The sequence below is a fragment of the Vanessa tameamea genome, chromosome 4, assembly GCF_037043105.1.
Source record: "Vanessa tameamea isolate UH-Manoa-2023 chromosome 4, ilVanTame1 primary haplotype, whole genome shotgun sequence".
In the NCBI taxonomy this organism is placed as follows: Eukaryota; Metazoa; Arthropoda; class Insecta; order Lepidoptera; family Nymphalidae; genus Vanessa; species Vanessa tameamea.
In genome coordinates, this window is record NC_087312.1 from 3,537,803 (window position 1) to 3,559,483 (window position 21,681).

The following is a 21,681-nucleotide window of genomic DNA, read 5'->3' on the forward strand; positions in this document are numbered from 1 at the left end:
AGGAAGGCGTTGTGCTAAAACAGTCCCATATCATTCAAATTTAACCCGAGTGCAGCCGCGGCTAGTTTAACTACAACGATGGATGCATTTATCTACGATCTGTTTACATTTCTGGGACTACGCCCACAAGCCGACCACACAAAAAACAGGTTCGGTGTACCTGCGCAGTGTCACATATTGAATGGGGAGTTTCTACTTCACATATTACTTTCAATGGCGCCTATAATTAGTAACTATCGTTTATAATGACTTAATCTGACGATTCAGTTTTTTATTACGGGCGATAATTTAAGGATTTTATTTTCATCGTATTGACACTTTTAAATATCATAAAGAATATTTTATATCTAAATCTCGAGGTTTGTAAATAGTAACGACAGCATTTGTTGTCGTTGTTAGCATTTGTACATATAGCAAAATATATACTACTACAGTAAACGATGCAGAGCTATTTGCTTTGATAGTATCGTAAAGATATTTGATTAATATCCAATTTATTTAGTCAATATTCTAAATATATAAATGCAAATAAGAATGAAGTATGCAAAGTGGTATCGATGGTGTGATCGTCCCCCTACATCCGGAGTTGCAACGCTCGAGCGCGCACGGCTGTGCACCTGTCGCCATCATTGTGTGCCTTTTGTATAGAAAAGTTTCGAGAAACGGCTAACGTGAATATATCTGAACAAAGTTCATGGGACTGCGTATAATTTAAATGGATACCAAACTTCAGAACTGTTCTAATTAATACGGATATAAAATATGAAAAATAAAGGTTTATATTTTATATGCAGTTTATTAAACAAACGAGAATCGAGATGGCCCAGTGCCCAGCGCATGAATCTTATCGGATGATCGCGAGAGATTATAATTCATCTGTGTTAACGGCGAAGGAAACCTGCATGTATCTAATTTCAATGAAATTCTGTCACATGTGAATCCACTAACACGCATTGGAGCAGTGTGGTGGAACAAGCTCCAAAAACCTCCTCATAGGGAAATGAGGCTTTAGACCAGCAGTGGGACTTACTACAGAATGTTCCTTTTTTTATCAAACTATATTACTTCTATTGTTAAAACTGGTATATGGAATTTTCCATGCTTAATATGTGTCCAAAATCTTCTCTTGAATTTTCTCTTTACACGAAAATATTTTCTCATTTTTACCTTGAATTAAACTTCCAGTATCCTTGTAATTAGGCTTAAACTACGTAGCTGAAAAATGTTTACCTTCTTTTTAAAAGCACTCTGTTCACCTTGTGACTTATGCTGCATTACAAAATTGTTTCAGTGCTTGAAATATTCTTTGTTTAATTTAAAAAAAAACGGAAAGTTTTTACTGGAATTTTGTTCAGTCACTAATTTAATTAAACATCAACTCAAGTTAATGTGCGTTTCGTAACAATTGCACCACCAACAAAGTGGGACACGTAAAAATAGACAAAATATAAATTAACAAAAAAAAAAAAACATTTTAAAGTTAAACCTTGCGTGTTTGTATTTCAATTACTTTCATATTAAAAATACTGATTAGAATTTGACGCAAACTGTTTTGTAATAAAATAAATAAAAGGAAAACTGCAACAATAATTGAAAGTGTATCGGTAATACATATCGAATGGATTGTTTGCGCTGGAGCCGAACGAGCAAACTATCAAACAACTTCGGCCTGCTGAGAGATTTTCTTAACAGGAAACTTTTAATTGGTCCAACCTGGTATTTAGAGCTAGGTCCTCGAGACATCTGCTTGCTTGACAAAGAATTATCGAACCTCAAAACGTGGAGATACGGCTAAACCACGGAACCGAATTTAATGAAATTGTGTATTAAGCAAAGTTGAACTTGTAGGAGAGAAATAGGACATACTTTTTATGTTTAAAAACCGACCAACCCCAAACCTCATTCCAAGAACCGTTGAGTTATATATTTTTTTAATGTAACAATATGAGTATTTTTTTTTCTCTTAAAGTGTTTTATTATTCCTTTCCAAACGTTCATAGGTACTTTACTGCAATTAAAGTTTAGTGGTAGAAACCTAACAATACTACCACGATGAGTACCGAAACGAAGAGATGTACCAATGACGGTACAACTCCTATGGTCTTATCTTCTTCATCTTTTACAATATATATTTTGTGTTGTGCAATAAAGTGTTAAATAAATAAATAGTTTCATTCCAAGAACCGTTGACAATGTACTTACAATCGGAATAATAAACTTCCAAGAGGCGCTTATAAGATTGGTACGTAATCCATATCAGTATATGTACCTATATAAAATGAATGTGTCTTTGTTTGTCCCGTATTATTCCTATACCATGCATCCGATTGCGATAAACTTTGACGAGTTATCGCATACGCCTGCGAAGGTTTCCGTCTTACGTCTTACAATACGCGAACAGGCGAACACTTTCACGCGAGCGTAGTCACGGTCAACGACTGATGTATATCAAATAGCTTTTACATAACATATGAAAATGAGTTAGAATTCCTACAGATACAATTAAAAACCGTAACACAAAATGCCTTTTAAAGGCACGTTTTCTATTTTATGTGAATTAGATTATTGACTGGTTACGATGTTGCCTTACGAGTTCTAACGAAATTGGAAATCTTTTAAAGCACCGATAGAAGTTCGAGAAATCAAGTCGTTGAAAGTGCAACAATTCATTGATTCAAGTAGTAGTCTTAGATTATCTCTTAGTTAAATGATAATACGCCATCCATTCACCATTTATTTAACTGTTGTAAATCGATAGTTTTTAGGGTTAGGGTTCATAGGGTTCATAGGGAGAGGACCAGAGTAAAAAACAAGCATTTTAAAAGTTGACACGGCTGACACATTGTTGTTACGATTGTCTTTTAACTTCTTCCAGTACCAGTGTAAGCCCGAAAGTATTTCTTGAGCATCAGGTGGCCAATGTTAGATAAAATTACAAAAAGTTTGCCTTCAATTAGACTTCGGTATGTGCAATGTGATCTACACTAATAATACTACAAATGCGAAAGTAAATCTGAACCGAATTTGATTATGATATCGTATTGAGCAAGCTTGAACCCCAAGGAAGACTATAGCTTACATTTTTATGTGGTGGGCGACAATTAGAAGTTATATAATTTAAAACGAAAGCCATGGGTTTATATCAGAAGATTTCAAATACTAAGTTTATATTCCGATACCAATAATTATTTACATATCACATAAAAATAAACATCGTCAACATCGTTACGAACCCGCTTTTAAATAGATTGGTGATTAATTTATTGTGCATTGTGCGAGAATCTGACGAATTGTTATCTAATCTTTTCTTTCGCTTAACAATGTCATCGATTATAAATATATTTTTTTAACTCGACGTTCATTCAACATAATACATAATACAAAATTTGACCAGTTAAATGAGCGAACAGAAGAATATAAACAAACGAATATGTCGCGTGAGGATAAATCGAGTTAATGTTATCGTGGTTTTTCATGTGATTAGATATATCACGCAATCATCAACAATGTTTGAGAATATAGAAATCGTAATATCATTACTTTCGCCTCATTTCACGGCAATTTGTTTTCTAGTTGTCCGTGTGTGTTATGGTACGTTTCTACGGAAGTAAACAGAACTATATTTTGCATTATATGTGGTTGCAACTGTTTGCAATTTCTTATTAATTTTGCGATAATTTTACAATCATTGTCATATCGCTTTATGCTACCAAAAAGGAAAATTAATCTCTTTTTAATAATAGACTTACCTAATTATTAATTTATTTACAAAACAATTGTATTATTAATAAAAATGATAATTAAAATTACAAATTAAAAATCTAGTTTCATTTATTATCTTAAAAAAATTACACAACGTACCCATATAATAAAGCAAATTTAGTCTGAAAAATAACTAACTACACTTAAGCGGTATAGTTATTATAATTATTTTAGTTATTGTTTAAAATATTTAAATAAATAAAACTTAATTTTATTATAATTCTCATTTTAGCATTAATTAACGGCATAATTAACATTTCTAAGAGTAAAGAATTATTTTACTTTTATTCTATGATTTTTTTAGACCTTTAAATAGTTGGCTACTTATTACTTCCGCAAACTGTAATTTAGATTTATCGAACATTACTTTTCATGTTCGATTTATTTTAAATTAATTAATTGAAGCGAAGGAAATTAATTAAGATGATAATTCGTTAGATACCTAATCTATGAGGTATTTTATTAGTTATTATTTTATACAGAACTAGCTATGCGTCCCGGCTTCGCATATTTACGTATTTGCGTACGTACGTAAGGGTCTACATATAATATATATATCGTAATACATATAACTATTGGTTTACACGGGGCATGCCAGTAAAGCTCTTGGTCGACATGACGGACGAACGGCGGCGGAGGTACTTTATTTTATACGTAGTAAATATATTTTATTGATATAGCAGTCAAAGCAAAGTCAAGTATTGTACAAATACCTAAATATATCCAACAGTTGAGGAATTTTTTATTATGTTTTCTAATAACCCCAATAGCTAAAAACACTACAATTACACAACACCAATTAGTTTTTGCCTATTTATACATAAAACATATCCAATAAACTTATACACATAAATCTATGTACGTAACACTTTATCATATTACTATTTTAATATTTGAAGAACCCTTACTGATATATTGAATGCTGTCAATAGTGTCGCCTAAATCCCGTATTGTTATTTGAGATAACTTTATATTTACATTAACGAATATAAGAATAGATCATAAGTCAAATAACAAACCAATGTTTGTTAACTTAGGCATAAATGTAAACAGCTAGGACGAAGAAAAACAAAATCCACTTATAACGATCGTAGCTCATAACTAAACTCGGAAAAGTAACATTTCAACAATTCCGATGTGTTGACGTGGATGTGTGGGTGTATTAGTTTAGTATGCCCTACGAGTCTGTTCCCACTTCTCGCTTGTCGGACCTGTCAGAGTATCGGTTGCTAGTGGTAGAATGTTTTATACCAAGTACAAAATCTTTTGATTTAATTGGTACACCGATGATTTTCTTTCGATGTAATTGTTTTTTTCTACTATGGAGTATCTACATTAGAAACAAAATGTTATCAGCGACAAACTCAAATAGTCATATGTTGAGTCCGACTTCAATCGTATCCCATATCTTACTTTTTTTCTCATTGAAAAAAAAAACTCATTACGAGTTTCCTCCACATGAAGTGGAGCGGTATGTGGGAATCGCCGGTGCCCAAGACACCTAGCGCCCTAGTACACCGGACTTCCTACTAAAAAACCAGCGATACGTTTTGTAACACACCTTTCCTTCTTTCGCAAGCTACCACGACGATCGCATATGTAGCTTTTCTGAACAGGAGACGTGATGACGATAACCGATAAAAAGACGTACCTCCCCGACAAATGGGAACGGGCCATTACTGTAGAAATAGATTTGAAACGAACTCATTAGGAATCTATTTTAATTCATTACTTCCACTTCGGTCTGTCGATATTAGCTTTTATTCATGTTAACAAGTCCTTAGCAAAGATATAGGAAATCGGAACACACTTGATGCATAACATTTTATATTAAAAATATAAGTAGTATATCTCATTTAATTATTAATATGTTTAAGGAATATGTCTAATGCGTAAAAGGTGACATAAAATCTACGGAACCATCTAGATTCCAAACCTATTACAAAATAATTCGACGTCTTTAGAGCCAATGAAAATAGCAAGTAACATACTACAATTCGGCAAACTCTCTCCTTTTTTCATAAAAAAAGTTCGAAAACAAAATTTAAATTAGGTAGTTGTGAAGTATTTACCGAATACGATACCACTACGGTACGGTACTCGAAGATGCAACTCAACTTTTATAAATATTTTAGTTTACAATTAGGTACAAAGTTCAACTAAATTCTAAATTCAAAAATTCTTTACAGAGAATCACAAAAGCGTTGCCAAGAAACATTTCACGACAGCTGCTGTAAATGAAAACATTTATAGAATCTCGCCTTTATAGCTCCGCCATAATAGTAAAATATACCAAATATAGCCACGGAACCGAATTTTATTATGCTCAAATTTGGAACAATCGTTTAAGATAGACATAAAACTGAATTAAAAATTGTGTAAGACAGTTATTGCAGACACAATTTCCGAAATGTAAATATACTTCGGCGCGTCTTCATGACCCGAGAGTTTGCAAATTATCAGCTGCTGCATCTTATCACGACAGTCAGAAGAAAAAAAAAGGCGAGATTACAAGGAAAAAGTTGTAACTGAGGAATATGACGAAATAGATAGACCATCGCTAGAGCAAAAAGGTTCAGACTGAGGTGATAGTCTAAACCTATTTGCTCTGGCGATAGAGAGGTTCAAAAAACGAATGACAGACTTTCAGTAGAAAAGGAAAAACAGAAGAAAAATTGTTTATCTTTGATCTGTTGAATAATGATAATTGTTTCTATACTACTTCTATAAAAAAAGTAAGCATAGTAATATATTATTATAGATACATGACACTAATAAGGTAAAATTGGTTTGTTTGTATATAGAGGGTAACCACTGAAAATAATGATCTCATTAAAAAAAACACTAGACGAAAGCTACATTATGCTTGAGTGCTATAGGGAATAAATTATTAATTATTATATAATTTTCTTTATAAATAAACTGCACCCATGTGAAGCTGTGGCAGTTGGCTAGCATATTACTATTATATCTATATATTTATATCTATACATATCATAAAATTGGTATGTCTGTTTGTAATATTAAAATAATCGCTTTTTACAAAAATACATGGTACGAATACCAAAATATTATTCTTTTCAACTTTTGTTTTCTGTCTGTTTGTTGCGGCTAATCTCTGGAACGACTGGACCGATTTTGACTGGACTTTCACTGATGTAATAAAGAGTCACTTAGGCTACAATAACTTTTGTTAAATTCAAACACGCGTGAAGTTGCTATCACAGCTTTATATAGTTATAAGTATATTTTAAAACTGTTTACTTCAATATTACACCATAAATAATATGACGACATATTTCATGAAACCCAAGACAATATATAAAGTTCACATTCATAAATGGCTCCCAACCATTAGCTTTGCCAAGGCACTCCCAAATTAATTAGGTTATCAGTTAATGCAATATTTTTCCATAAACACACCTACTGGGCCCTATTTATCTATAATTTATTAGCACTCTTTATTGAATACAGATCTCAACCTACTTCCTTGTTGATATTCATATCATATTTTGATTATATTTGTAAAAGATTATCATATAGAAAAAGATTTTTCATGTAATTCAACATACAATATTTATTTAGTAAGATTATTTTTAGAATTCATTATGTATAAATGAAAATAAATATATCACAGCTACAAAAAACAAGTATATCTGAAAATAAAAGTATTATGATATAATTTAGAAGTATATAATGCAGTAAATTAAAAAGAAATATAATAATTTGGTTTTATTATATTATTAGGTTATCGATTAATAATCTATAAAAAATAATTTAAAAAAAAAATTAACATTTTATATAATAAATAGAAATAGATATAAATAAAATTAATAGTAACATACATAACATTTTTGATGTTAAATTGAAACCATTTGAATCTTAAAATAGTCAATTTTTCATGTCTTACCAGTTTATCAGCATTTTTATCAAATTGGCATTACCAAGAAAGTGCTATCTTTTATGTTGACTGACATATAAAACTCTAATCATTGCATATAAAGTATATACTTTCAGCAAATAATACAATATTAAAACTCAAAAAACATTCACTTATTTACACAATGTTTGTGTATATTTTTCATCATCTCAATAACAAAAGTTTCCCTAACTTAATTCCAATAAGATAAAAACTCAAAAATGCATGACACTTGTAGTGTCTACGTTTTCCCTACCTAAAGGTGTGTTATAAAAGGCTCTTTTAGGGGCAGGCTTTAATTTATATATAGGGGAACCTTTTCGTGCTTTTCATGCATGGGATGCAAGTGTTTAGGGTCGGAATTAAGTAATAAAGAGTTGTTTCATTATGAAGTTAAAATAATTAATGATGAATAAACAGCAGTGTAATATTTAGATATTTATTATTATGTATGTTTCCTAATTTTATATAAAGCGTTGTATAATTTTATAAAGTTTCAATTTCAGTTGTATTATTTGTGGAGCAGTGTAAATAAATAGTACAAATCTTATTACGATTTATTTCTTATTGTAGAATCGAAAAGAAAAAGTACCGTCAAAAGTGTAATTATTATTCACGAACGAAAAAGTTTTTTGTACTTATCTACTTCGATCGATCTGACCACGCCGGCGAGCGAGACGCAGTGCCGGTAAATAAACAAAAATAACACCTCCAACACTCTGACACAGTTACGGGATGACATAAAATACATATAAAACAAAATATTGAACATATATCGCATTCAAATGCAGCATGATTTATTTATAAATTCCAACTTACCAGCAACAACTGTATCACTCAAGTCATATTTCACTGGTTTCGGGAAATCTCTTAACTTACGTCCGCTTAATTTTAATTCACCACTCAAATACGCATCTTCTAAAATTCTTTCTAAAGATTTTGTTAACTGACTATGAATATTACTATGACCATTCATATTTACACTCACATTTGGCCCTAACACGGCCATATTCTTTTTAAACTGAAACTAAACTGACAAATTTTAGCCGTGAAGTTGTCGATACTTGAATTTCACCTTTAGCCAACATAACGTAAATAATGTGACTTCATAGTGGATCTATATTCTGTTGTCTATAGCTATTAGCAAGCACAAATACGTGCCATTACAATCGAGAAAAACATAAAAATTAAGTAGATTTTATGATAACTGCAAAAAGCTTTCATAAGTTAATATTACTTAAAGACACCAAAAAACGTGTTAATAAGTAAAAAATAATAATTCAATAGTGGTTTAATATTCATGTACTTATTTGTAGACATATATTACAAAACTGACTGATATTTATTTAGCATGTGAAAATATTTTAAAGCCCTTTTGTACATTAACGCACTTAATACTTAGTAGATATTATATTTATCAATAACTTAAAATAGTAGTGTTCATAGACTACAAACAATGAGACAAGGTACTAAAGGAGTGAAACTGACAATGACATTTCAATAACCTATAAGTTTAGGAAATTTAGTTTTTATGTTTTAATTAAAGAAAAATATTTATATCATGACGTTACTAAATTTATTCCGAATAGGTTCATTATCTAGAATTGCTAAAAAGTTAACTACACTACAAATTCAGGTAAGTAAAATTTAAATCTTCATAAAATAGTTTTTACATATATCGCATAATTTACGTAATTGATTCGCCGGGGGAATAATTCTATTACTTGTATGAGATAAATGAAAAATAGTAGAATTAAAAAAATATATTATAGCTTAAATTAAATCACTTTCGTAAATACAAGAGCCAGACAAAAGTGATATGTGAATTAACCAAGACATTTTTCTAGAATTTTTCTTCCTACGTTAAATATGCCGAACACAAGCAACTGGAAAAAATAAGAAACATCGGTATATCTGCTCACATTGACTCGGGCAAGACCACACTTACAGAAAGAGTATTATTCTACACAGGCCGGATAGATCAAATGCATGAGGTTAGTATTACGTTTCAATTACCTATAATATTGTTTATAGTTGTTAGTAATTGTATTGTTTTTCTACATACTTTAAAGTTGAAATAATTGAATTACTCATAAGGTAGATAACGATTGAATCAAATTGGGTAATTGCTGTTGTTAATAACTATTACAAAATGTTTATTGTAAGGGTTATTTAATTCTGAAATATAATGTATGTAAAAATATATGATGAACAAATAATTCATTTTAAAGTATTAAATAATAATTTATATTATTTCCAGGTTAAAGGTAAAGATAATGTTGGTGCTGTTATGGATTCCATGGAGTTAGAAAGACAGAGAGGAATTACAATACAATCTGCCGCTACATATACAATATGGAAGGATCATAATATCAACATTATCGACACACCTGGTCATGTTGACTTTACAGTAGAAGTAGAGAGAGCATTAAGAGTGTTAGATGGAGCTGTGTTAGTACTTTGTGCTGTCGGTGGTGTCCAGAGTCAAACGTTAACAGTAAACAGGCAAATGAAGCGTTATAGCGTTCCATGTTTAGCTTTTATAAACAAATTGGATAGGTTAGGTGCAAATCCTGAAAGGTAATTATGAGTAAACTATTATGTATTTATTATTACGCTAGTGTGCTAGCAAAGCACCAGATTGGTTATTATGGCGTGTGTATCATTCTTTGTACTGTTTTAGTTAAATATTTAAGTTTAGATATTATTTGGGAAATACATGGGATTCTTGAAGCATGTAAAAATGATTAGATCAACAAAAAATTATAGGATTTTAAATTAACATGGTTATTTTTATTACTAACCTGTAATTCAGTAAATTTTGGCATACACCACCTGCAACTCTCGTCCAGTATGGTCCTACATTAGGAGAATATCATTTTCCCCATCTTATATATCTTATTCTCAAAGGAACTCTCGATGGGAACCTCCATTTCCCTAACAGCAGGTGAAGCAGTATACCTGGCAGTAATATGAAGTTTGCTATTATACCCTAAGTCTGCCGATCACTGGCTCTCAGAGATCACTCTTGCTTTTTGTATGGCCTATAGAATATGTGTATGTCACTATATATCATTGATATATCACTATATATCCTTACTACCTTTAATACCTTTGATGTACCCAACATTGTTTGTCCTAGGCATGGTAGGGTACAATGAGCTAAGGAGAGATTTAGCGCTTTTAATATATGTATTTAAGATATTGAGAGGTATAGTCCATAATGCTAATGTATTAAGACAGTTGAGTCTGGACGCCCCAGATAGATATGTGTGGCGGAGACATCGACCGTCGTTGCTAGCGGTGCCCAACGGACGAACCAAGTTGCTCAAGGAAGCACCACTGACGCGCACGTTACGTACCCTCAACGTCATAGCCGACAGGGTAGATTTGTTTAATTGCAGCCTGAGTGAACTCACAACTATAGCCACTTGGACTATATCATACATAACATAGCCTTATTTTAAACATGCTGTAATATTGAATTGGGATACCATGTCCTATAATGATATGTATACAGTTTTGTATTATAAATAAATATTTTTTTACACTTACACAATATTTTTTATTACAGGGTTTTGAAACAGATGCGATCCAAAATGCATCACAATGCTGCATTCATTCAGTTACCAATAGGTTTAGAGAAAGAATGCCAAGGAATATTAGATCTTGTCGAAGAGAAGGCTATGTACTTTGAAGGAGATTATGGTGAAAATATTCGGTTAGATGAAATTCCTCAAGACAGAAGAGCCGAAGTGAAGGAAAAGAGACATGAACTTATTGAACATTTGTCAAATGTTGATGAAAACTTAGGTAAGAATCATTAAGTCATGTTATACACATTTATTTTATGTCTATACAAACACAAAAAAATCTGTATGAATTAATTAATCTTATTTACCGATACATTTAGAAACTTTGACTGTCCAAATCTCAAATATAGTAATGAAATTGATTATTATATAACTTTATCATTATGTTGAATTTTATGCATTTCTGTTGAAATTCATTCATTGAGTTAAAAAAAATAGTAATAAAAAACAATAGTATTCTATAATTTAAATGCAATTGTTTTAAGGTGAATTATTCTTAGAAGAAAAGACACCAACAATCGATCAATTGAAACAGGCAATACGACGTGTGACATTAAAGCGAACATTTACACCAGTTTTGGTAGGCACTGCATTAAAAAACAAGGGAGTACAACCTTTGCTGGATGCGGTATTAGATTATCTGCCACATCCTGGAGAAGTTGAAAACACAGCCCTTATCAATGAGAAAAAGGGCGCAGAAGGTCAAACCATTGTCTTAGATCCTGCTAGAAATGATTCAAAACCGTTTGTAGGTTTAGCGTTTAAGTTGGAAGTTAATAAGTTTGGTCAACTTACATATTTGAGATGTTATCAAGGATTGTTGAAGAGAGGAGATAATATCTTCAACGCTAGGACTGGTAAAAAGGTAAGATTGTTTTAATTAATTTTTATTTACAATAGGAAGGCAGTCATACAAATTTATTTTAGTTAAAGTCAAGTATCATATACGTCGCATTTTCTGTTGATATTAAGTTTGAGAACGTGTAAGTATATTTTTTAACCACTATTTGGGAATATAGAAATTTTAAGTAAAACCGTTTGGTGGTAAAAAGTGTATGGAAATATTTAAAAAATATTCAATTATAATATCATGCAATAAGTGAATCATTTTAAATATTTGAATAGACTTAGCTAAAAAACAAAATTCTGCAAAGAAATATTAATGTATGGGGTAAATTGGGATGAAGTGGATGTAATGTATATTTTGTTTTTTTTCAGGTTAAGATATCCCGCCTGGTGCGTATGCACTCAAACAATATGGAAGAAGTAAGCGAAGTTCTCTCCGGTGATATCTTCGCGTTGTTCGGTGTAGATTGCGCGTCAGGAGACACTTTTGTCAACGATGGCAAACTGCAATTAGCAATGGAGTCGATACATGTACCGGATCCCGTGGTGTCGATGTCCATCAAGCCTAAGAACAATAAGGATAGAGATAACTTCTCGAAGGCTGTTGCAAGGTACAGTTCTATGGAAAATTATTTTAATAAAATAATGATGACTTTATGTTTAAGTATCTACTTAGTAACTATAGTAGTACTTAGTACTAAGTAATGCTATAAATAATAGGTATTTTGGATATTCTGTTTTTCACTTTATAAATAAAGTTATTACAAAATTACAGCTCCTTTGAAATTTTACCATAAAAGTTTCTAAAAAATCCTGTCTTAGTGAGCGTCTACTTTGCGAAAGGAGATGAGTCAGTCTGTTATATTTCTCAGTATTACAGTAACCAGCAGCCGAAGGCACTCGTGTATCGTCGAAGATTGTAAAAAACACAAATTTATTTTGTCCCGATTGGTTAATGTTTGGATATTTTTTCTCTGCAAAATACACTATATACATGTAGGGGTAAATAAGATTGAATATACAGGATAGACTAACTATAAATGACACTTGGTATCTCCTACAGCTCAGTCTACCCGTCCATTGTTGCGTTTCTAGTTTTTATGCTATCTACGCACATTCATTCTTTAAAATACCCACCAATCAATTCGTTCAGCATTATACAGATTTTTTAGTAAGTGCTCATAGACATTGGCGCTGTACTGTTCCTCGCATCACACCAATGTGCCGCCAACCTTAGGAGGTAAGATGTTATGTCCCTGTCTGTAGCTACACTGGCTCACTCACCCTTCAAACCGGAACACAAAGATATTAAGTATTGCTATTTGGTGGTTGAATATCTGATGATGGTTGGTGGTACCTATCCCTTGTGCCTTGCACAATGCCCTGTCACGAAGGATTACCTGGCTAGCCAAAAGCAAAAATTGTTACAAATATTATGGTACGTTACTTTATCAATTCAGGTTCACGAAAGAGGACCCAACATTCCATTTCCGCTACGACAGCGACAACAAAGAGACCGTCGTATCCGGCATGGGAGAACTTCATTTGGAGATATACGCTCAACGTATGGAGAGAGAATACAATTGTCCTGTTGATCTGGGCAAACCAAAGGTTGCATTCAGGTAAGGTCATATATTATACATTTTTATTAAATACTTACATGGAAAAATGAGCAACCTGAGGGTGAATGATCACCATCATAGAGTTTGGCTCTGTGAGAATTTTTAAACTTTCTTCACATCGCCAATGCACAGCCTTGGGAGCCAAAGCCAAGTGTTAAGTCCCTCACTCGCCCTTTATACAAATATACCAAGTATTGCTGATTGGAGTCACAATATCCAATGAGTACGCCAGTGTCCTATCAACCTTGGGAACGAAGTTGTGATGTCCCCTGTGCCTGAAGTTAGACTAGTTCATTCAACATTTAAACCGAAACTGCTAAAACTGTATAGCACTTTGGCGGCAGTTATGTGGCGAACTGGTGGTGGAACCCAAACGGGTCTGGACCAAGTTGTAACACCTAGCGAAATTTAAGTATTTAGTTCTCTGTTTGATCGCGCTAATCGCAGGATCCACTTGCCCGACCTGAAAAAAATACGATAGCCTATTTATTCAGAAAGGTTCTAATAATATAATGAAAGCCACTGGTTTTCAAACTTTACAATTGGATCTATGTCTGGCGATCGTTGTACGTTATTTATATTATATTAACATGACTTTTGAAAGGAAATAAGCGGAAGTGCGATAAGACAAAATTTCAAGGTCAAATTAGCGTTCCTATGTAACGTTTTTTAAGAACGTGCTAACGGCGTGTCTGTCTGTGTCCCTGTGCAGGGAGACGCTGATGTCGTCGTGCTCGTTCGACTACCTGCACAAGAAGCAGTCGGGCGGCGCGGGGCAGTACGCGCGCGTCGTGGGCGTGCTCGAGCCGCTGCCGCCGCACCAGAACACCGGTCTGATCTCTTGTGCTGTAGGTGGCCGGGTGTACCGGGTCACCATCGCCCGTAGACATTAGGGCTAAGATGTTGTCTTAACTCTGTAGTCATACTGGCTCAATAATATAGTCTTCTGTATTTAAATTCTAGTATGATCACGCTTCCAGCTGTTGCATATTAAATTCTAATAAATATTGTCAGTCTCTGGTAGCGTCTTACGACTGTTTGAAATATTTAATATAATTAAAAATGACAGTTATTTATGTCTATAATCAGTATTGTTCTATTTTTAAGGAAGGATTTATTTACGATGACCTTCAAAGTCTACTTAACCGAATATGAACAAGGGATCTGCCTTTTTAGGCGGCTTATGTGTCCCATCCACTTTTTTAATTATATATAATAAAACAACTTGTACGTTTTCAGTTTTGGAATTCATCGATGAGACGATAGGAACAAATGTCCCCAAACAGTTTATACCGGGTGTCGAGCGAGGTTTCATAGACACGTGCCAGAAAGGTTATCTGTCTGGACACAAAATATCCGGCGTCAAGTTCCGGTTACAAGATGGCGCTCATCACATCGTTGATTCTAGTGAATTGGCCTTCTTCTTGGCTGCGAAGGGTGCTGTCAAAGAAGGTGTGTTTGCTTCCCTTTAGTAACTAAGTCTATCCATTAATTAATTAATACTATATTTATATAGTCTTTAATTATAATAAGATAAATGAAATTTTGGGACGAAATCAGATTTTTTTTTTAATTGTATTTACCTGTATTAAATATTCCATATACGCATATGCATTCTATCGTTTGCATGAAACATTTTTAAAATTTAGTAACGATAATTTTTAAATTTATTTCTTTGGTAGAACTTTAATATAAAATAAAGGAAATGTTGTAAAAATAAATGCCACTTTTCATAAAAAGATTATTATTAACCAACTTTTTGTTAAAATAGTTCATTTTTACAATTGAAATCTAGGTGAGCGTAACCGAGCGCATAAGCTTGTTCCATCATAAATCCACTGTCGCATAAGAAAAACAGTAAAATGAATTGATGAATGTCCCGATCCCCGGCAGTGTTCGACGACGGCGCGTGGCAGATCCTGGAGCCGATCATGTACGTGGAGGTGACGATGCCGGACGAGTTCCACGGCACCGTCATCGGGCAGCTCAACAAGCGCGGCGGGATCGTCACGGGCACGGAGGGCGCGGAGGGCTGGACCACCATCTGCGCCGAGGTGCCGCTCAACAACATGTTCGGATACGCGGGCGAGCTCAGGTCTTCTATTTAATTATAGTATACGAACATTAAATTCGAATGCTTGTCATGTATATAGTTAAGGCGGGTTCTAGTACTATTACTTCTATGTATAAAAATATTGTTTTTTAAACTTTTTCAAGGACCGCTGCATCTTCTAGTATAAGTTTTGTTTATATTGGGTTTAGTACTTTTGTCAGTTTTTTTTATTTTTATTTTTTAATATTATTAATATTGAAAGTATCGTTTGAATGTATATCCATAGTTAATAAAATTATACAATACTCATTCAAATAATTGTGTAACATTAAACAGCATATACTTATTATGTTATATTAACGTCAACCTATAGGAATTCGTAGGTAATGTTAATTCTATTTTTCAAGTTGAACCAATAAGACCTTGGACAATTTATTACTAACAAATAAATTTATATGACGTGTATGAATCCAGAAATATGTGGCTTGATCGTACATATGTTCCATATTTATGATAATGTGCAAGTTATATTATATTGCCCATGTGTGTGCAAACACAAGTGTACACTACCCTCAATAGAATGACAATAAAAAAGAATGCTTGTACAAAATTTAAATAATTTGCATATCCAAACTCATACATAAACTATGGATTTTAGACAAGTCTAGTTTATAAAGAAAAACGATAGAATCTTAAGTAATATACGAATATTTTTCTCCAGGTCAATGACCCAGGGTAAAGGCGAGTTCAGCATGGAGTACAGTCGATACTCGCCCTGCCTTCCCGACGTGCAAGAACAGTTGATACGTAAATACCAAGAAGAAATGGGCATACTGCCCGACCAGAAGAAGAAAAAGAACTAACCGCCTAGACAATTATTAGAATTATAATTTATTATATAAGTTCGAATATTTAATTATACGAAATCATTAAAATGTTTTGTTTTTATTTTTAACATTTGAATCCGAAAAATAAGAACGATGGATACATATTTAAAACATTACCATTATTTTTTATAGTAGACTAATCGGATATGTCAAATCAAATCAAAACCAAATATACTTCAAGTTTTCAAGTAGGTTCTTAACTACTTATTTAAATCATTGCTTACATGATAAATTTAAAGTTACTTCCATTACAAAATGTAGATTCTATCGAGAAGAACCGGTAAGAAACTCCGTAGTTCAAATCAAATCCGTCAAGTATAATACGTTAAAATCTAAGGATAAAAATCAAAACATGTTTATAAAAATCCATTTATTCATAACACTCCACAAAGATCTCCAAATACAATACAAATCGAGTAACAAACATATCCCACCAGGTACAATAATAATTATTTTCCATTACAATAATACTAAACATTTATTTAGACATTCAGACTACATTGCGACTATATTTCACTAATTTAGGCAATTTAGTGTAAATTACAAATAACGAACCCGATACTTGTTCTGTAATAAATGAGCAAAACTTTTTTGAAACGGCAAAATACCAATTTTAATTTTAAATTATTCTTTTAAAAAAGAAAAAAAAATAGTTTGTCGATTGCTTTAAATAATATGGCAATACTTATAACGAAATCATTCATGAAAAATAATGGACATTTTTGCAGAAACGGATTTTCACACTGGTAATCTTTCTTTTTCCGTTATCAGCATAAAGTATATTCATTAAGATTACATGTGTGTCGGGTTCTTTAAAATATAATAGTTTACAGCTATAATGGGACGACTATATTTCCTACAATTATGGGTCATAGACAATAATTATACTAAGTATGACACAGGAATTAGATTTGGAACAAGTATTACTAAATGTATACTTAGGAGGCAGTACAATTGCTAATTTACATATTTCTAAGTTAGAATAAATATACATTATTTGAAAAAAAAAAACAACAAAATATCATGTAACTTAGTTGACGTCGAAATGATACACAAAGGTAAACAAACGCATTACGCCAAAACTCACTTCAAAATTAATACATTTTAAAGCGTTTATAATGAGATTACAATATCAAATGGTATGTCATACGTAAAATATGCTAATTATAATTAATTAATGATTAAGTATGAATAAATTTGAAAAATAAAGTTCATTGGAGCACTATCATGCGGTTGGCATAAATGACAATTACTTCTTAAAAATATACATAAAAATATATTCTTAATAATTATAATATATTTCATTAATTATAATATATAATCTTAATATGGCGGAATTAACATTTGTAACTAAATATGCAGTTGTTTTAACATACAACCCTAAAAATGGTGTTATGCTATTGGCACTTGGTTTAATGTAGTGGATATTTTATTATTAACATCACTACCCCGTTATTGCAATCCAAATCCATACATGATTTGGTTAAATAAATTAGTTGTCCTTATTCTACTACAATTAAATTAATTTAAAAAGCACTATTGTTAAAAACGTTCATTTTTGAAATTATTAAAACTACGATATAATATTGGTTATGATTGGTAAGGAAAATTATCACATATACTAATACTTATTTATGTCTTGATGTGTCAGTTATTATGCTAATATTTTTGTTACGGGAATTAATATAACTTTGCCTCTTTGAAGTTGCAGTAAGCGGCATCGCGATATTTTTAAATTGAAGGTGAAACGATAGGTAACGCCTGTCATAAACTTTAGTATTTTTTGTTATAAGTTTTTTTCCCCATTATCAGGCTTGAGTCTCAGTATTTTGGTCTTGAATAGTAGCTGTTGTCAAATTCAATCTCATTTTGATTTAAATCTAAGTTGATCGTCAAAATGAATTTAATCAATATATTTTATAAATGTAAGAAACATGATCGTGAGACACGTTTTTTAAATGGCAAAGTAATGGCACTTTTATAATGAAAGTAATTATTTTATGGATGTATAGATTTGGTATGGACCTAAATATGACAGCATGATTTATAATCATCTCAGCAGCGACCAATTTTTATGATATTTGAGTTTGTACATGTCCTAAGCATCAGAAGAGAAGTATTTCAACTTCATAATAGAATTGCGATAAGTGCCATTATCTTATGACGAAAGCTGAAATAAAATATACCAAAATTAAAATGTTTTTTCGGCCCCTGATGATACTAAGCATGGAAACCTCTCCTTATATTTACGTACATAATTATTATCCTAAGATTTTGGCTATTTCTTTCTATGAAGCTGGAATCAATGTCATCATGTCAAAATTGATAAAATATGCCACTCATAACATTTCTTTAAAGAAGTAAAATAATATCCGTGAATGTTCCACTGATGGAAGCGGACCTCCTTATTTTAAGGAAACAGTATTGAGTTTTCTCCGACACGTTGCTGAAGTGCGGCATGCTTGATTCATTTCTCTGATTTCTGGATTTTTTATCTTAAATTTCACTCATGTCCTGGCCGTTCATTTACGATGTTTTGCTTCATCGTCGAGATTGAGGTTAATTACAAACACTTATATAGTTTAAGGTACGGTTAAGCTTTAAGATCAATGAGACCATTGGGGCAATTTCAATTTTCGCTTATGTAACAAATATCCTTACGATAAAACGTTTTCGAAATAAAATAATCTATTTAATTTTAATTATATTCTGTCACGCTGAATTAATATTAATCGTATGATTTAAATATCGTTAAAACTACCTTAAGACATATATGTTTTATTTGTGCCAATTGACTTTTAAAAAAAGTCAACATTAAAGGACAATAAATATACATATATTAAAAAAAATAATTACTTGTTAATTATATCAAACATTTATAGGTTTAGCCTTTTACACGCTAACAATAAATTACAGCACAATTCCTTTGATTGACACAATAGTATTATTTTAGGAGGTAAGTTGAAATTATAACCACTAATTTAAAAATAACTTGAACGCATATAATAAAAAATAACTAACGAGCCTGTTTAATAAAACTATTTCTTGAATCAATTTTGTTGACACAAAATAAAGATAGAGAGGACTTATTAATTAGGTCTTAGACCAAATAGTTGAATAAAAAAAAACTTATACTGAAGTTTCAGCAGATGTATTCTTTTTAAAACCGCTACTCCACGAATCCTTGCGCCTTAGGAGGTCACTCTGAAAATCGTCCATGGGAAAAAAGTAAGGTATTACAAAAACATAATTCTTCACGCAATAATGAATTAAATTCGTGAATCTGTAGCGTACGTAAACTAAATGTAACTAAAAATACATGTAGCGTAACGTATTTATGATATTAACAGGATATAAAAACTAATTTAATAATAAATGCAGCTTAAACAGCATGCTTAGGTTAATGTTGGAAAACACTGAATTCATGCAGATATTTTTGCTTATAAATATTTCAATTTAAAAGTGACATTAAAAGCAGATCGAAAAAAATATAATATAAACCAACAATAATCTTTGAACATACAAAAAAATGTACAACAAAATTCTATAGTCTATTCCAATCGAAGAAGGATCGAAGATAAACATAACTTAAATTGACGTATTTCTTGCGATTTTCTAATAGCTCTGCTTTATTGTACTACTAAGAATTCTTGATTGATAGAATATCTTTATTAATAATTGAACACTACTCCCCTTAACCACTTTAATTTTACTTCAAAAGTTTCGACAGCAGCTCAAAACGTCATTTATTTGCAAATCCAGAATGAATATCATAGATCTTTCAAGCTGATGTCGCGTCAATTCGGTGTCAAATGTTGTTTATTTGGCTCATTTGTCCTCTTGTGTTTGGAATAGACTATACAAATAATATTTGCTAACTTAAATGTTACTTATCATTAATTTGGCTTTCCAACTCACAACAATTATTGTACTTTGAGTGTTATAATAGTGAATTTGTAATTTTATAGTTGTCGTAAGGTAAATGACATTAACATTGACACAACCAGCCTATTATTAAAAAAATCTATACACAAATTCAACACATAATGGGTTTGTCGAGTAAAGTTTACAACAACGTTGAAGTTTTAACTGGTCTTTAGGATAACGTATAATATTATAAATGTTATGTGTATTTAAAATGACTACTTTTATTAGCTTTGTAATAAATCTAAGGAGACACAACACTGTACTTGAATTATAATCTACGATGGTGAACTACATCTAAGGATTGCACCAGACGCCTCTTTTTCTGAACGGTTGACTGACGTATAGATTATATACACCATATATATGCATAAGACTAATGTTAGCGATTATTTGAATACGATAAAATTATTTGGCAGATTTAAAGGCCGGTGACCTGCCTGACGACAACCTTTCCTTATTGTTCCCGTTACTACACTGCTAGTTGAGGCGCTTATGAATTCGATTGATTCACCCACTAACCCACGGCTTGAAACAGGCTGCCTCTACTTTACTTTATCAATCGGCACATCCATTGAAACATAATCAAGTCCATATAAGATCCTTTCGTGGACGTCAAAAAGTCAAAGAGTCCACAACTCATTAATATTATAATCAAGTATATTGTTATAAGCATTTTTGTGTTATAAACATTGGCTGTTTACGGTTCCAAACGTTTATATCCGAAGACGTAAAATATCTTTGATGCGTAATTAAATAAAACCACATTGAAAATAATTGGAAATGATGAACCCTTTGGATCTGTTTTTGGCATATCTGTAGTTGAAAAAAGTTCAGAGAAAAAAGCGCCTCATGCGTTGTGTCAGATGCGTGCCATGCCGTGCTCCTTCAGGTCATACAATGTGGTCGGATTAGAATTTGGTATCTCTGATGCACACCTTCATTGAAGGATCGTCTTCTTCTACCTCGTCCATCGTAGATAGACGTCTTTCTATTTCGGATTGTGCGTTCTTTGATATAAGTTTTTTGTGTTTAATACTGTAATGTCAATAGAAGAGTCAACTTTTTCTTTAAA

The 21,681-nt window shown here is 32.0% G+C and overlaps 3 protein-coding genes across 9 annotated transcripts in view; 1 reads left to right on the forward strand and 2 right to left on the reverse strand.

The window, feature by feature from the left end:
• Window positions 1-8,728, reverse strand: part of LOC113394400 (leucine-rich repeat and calponin homology domain-containing protein) — a 59,932-nt gene extending 51,204 nt beyond the window's left edge. For all 3 annotated transcript variants that reach the window (XM_026631706.2, XM_026631705.2, XM_026631703.2), the window contains exon 1: window positions 8,501-8,728. In XM_026631706.2, the coding sequence (XP_026487491.2) occupies window positions 8,501-8,690 (190 nt within the window). In that variant the 5' untranslated portion in view covers window positions 8,691-8,728. The remainder of the gene's footprint in view (window positions 1-8,500) is intronic.
• Window positions 8,729-9,148: 420 nt separating this feature from the next.
• On the forward strand, window positions 9,149-16,730 carry Mefg1 (mitochondrial translation elongation factor G 1). Its single transcript, XM_026631707.2, has 11 exons — window positions 9,149-9,317; window positions 9,529-9,675; window positions 9,942-10,261; window positions 11,256-11,494; window positions 11,760-12,139; window positions 12,493-12,731; window positions 13,581-13,742; window positions 14,455-14,573; window positions 14,982-15,194; window positions 15,636-15,837; window positions 16,517-16,730. The coding sequence occupies exons 1-11, from the start codon at window positions 9,243-9,245 to the stop codon at window positions 16,656-16,658; spliced, it is 2,238 nt and encodes a 745-aa protein (XP_026487492.2). The 5' UTR covers window positions 9,149-9,242; the 3' UTR covers window positions 16,659-16,730.
• A 3,078-nt stretch (window positions 16,731-19,808) lies between these two features.
• Window positions 19,809-21,681, reverse strand: part of Ndae1 (Na[+]-driven anion exchanger 1) — a 69,672-nt gene continuing 67,799 nt past the window's right edge. For all 5 annotated transcript variants that reach the window (XM_064220627.1, XM_026631701.2, XM_026631702.2 and 2 more), the window contains 2 exons: window positions 21,545-21,644; window positions 19,809-19,886 (listed from right to left, as the gene is read on the reverse strand). In XM_064220627.1, coding sequence (XP_064076697.1) covers window positions 19,812-19,886; window positions 21,545-21,644 — 175 coding nt within the window. In that variant the 3' untranslated portion in view covers window positions 19,809-19,811. The remainder of the gene's footprint in view (window positions 19,887-21,544; window positions 21,645-21,681) is intronic.

Excerpts from the sequence above, each read along its gene's own strand:
- Mefg1 (XM_026631707.2), top strand. The coding sequence starts at position 9,243 with ATGACGTTACTAAATTTATTCCGAATAGGTTCATTATCTAGAATTGCT. Across the intron at positions 15,195-15,635 it reads GAAGGGTGCTGTCAAAGAAG|TGTTCGACGACGGCGCGTGG; the intron begins GTGTGTTTGCTT and ends GATCCCCGGCAG. Across the intron at positions 15,838-16,516 it reads GGATACGCGGGCGAGCTCAG|GTCAATGACCCAGGGTAAAG; the intron begins GTCTTCTATTTA and ends ATTTTTCTCCAG.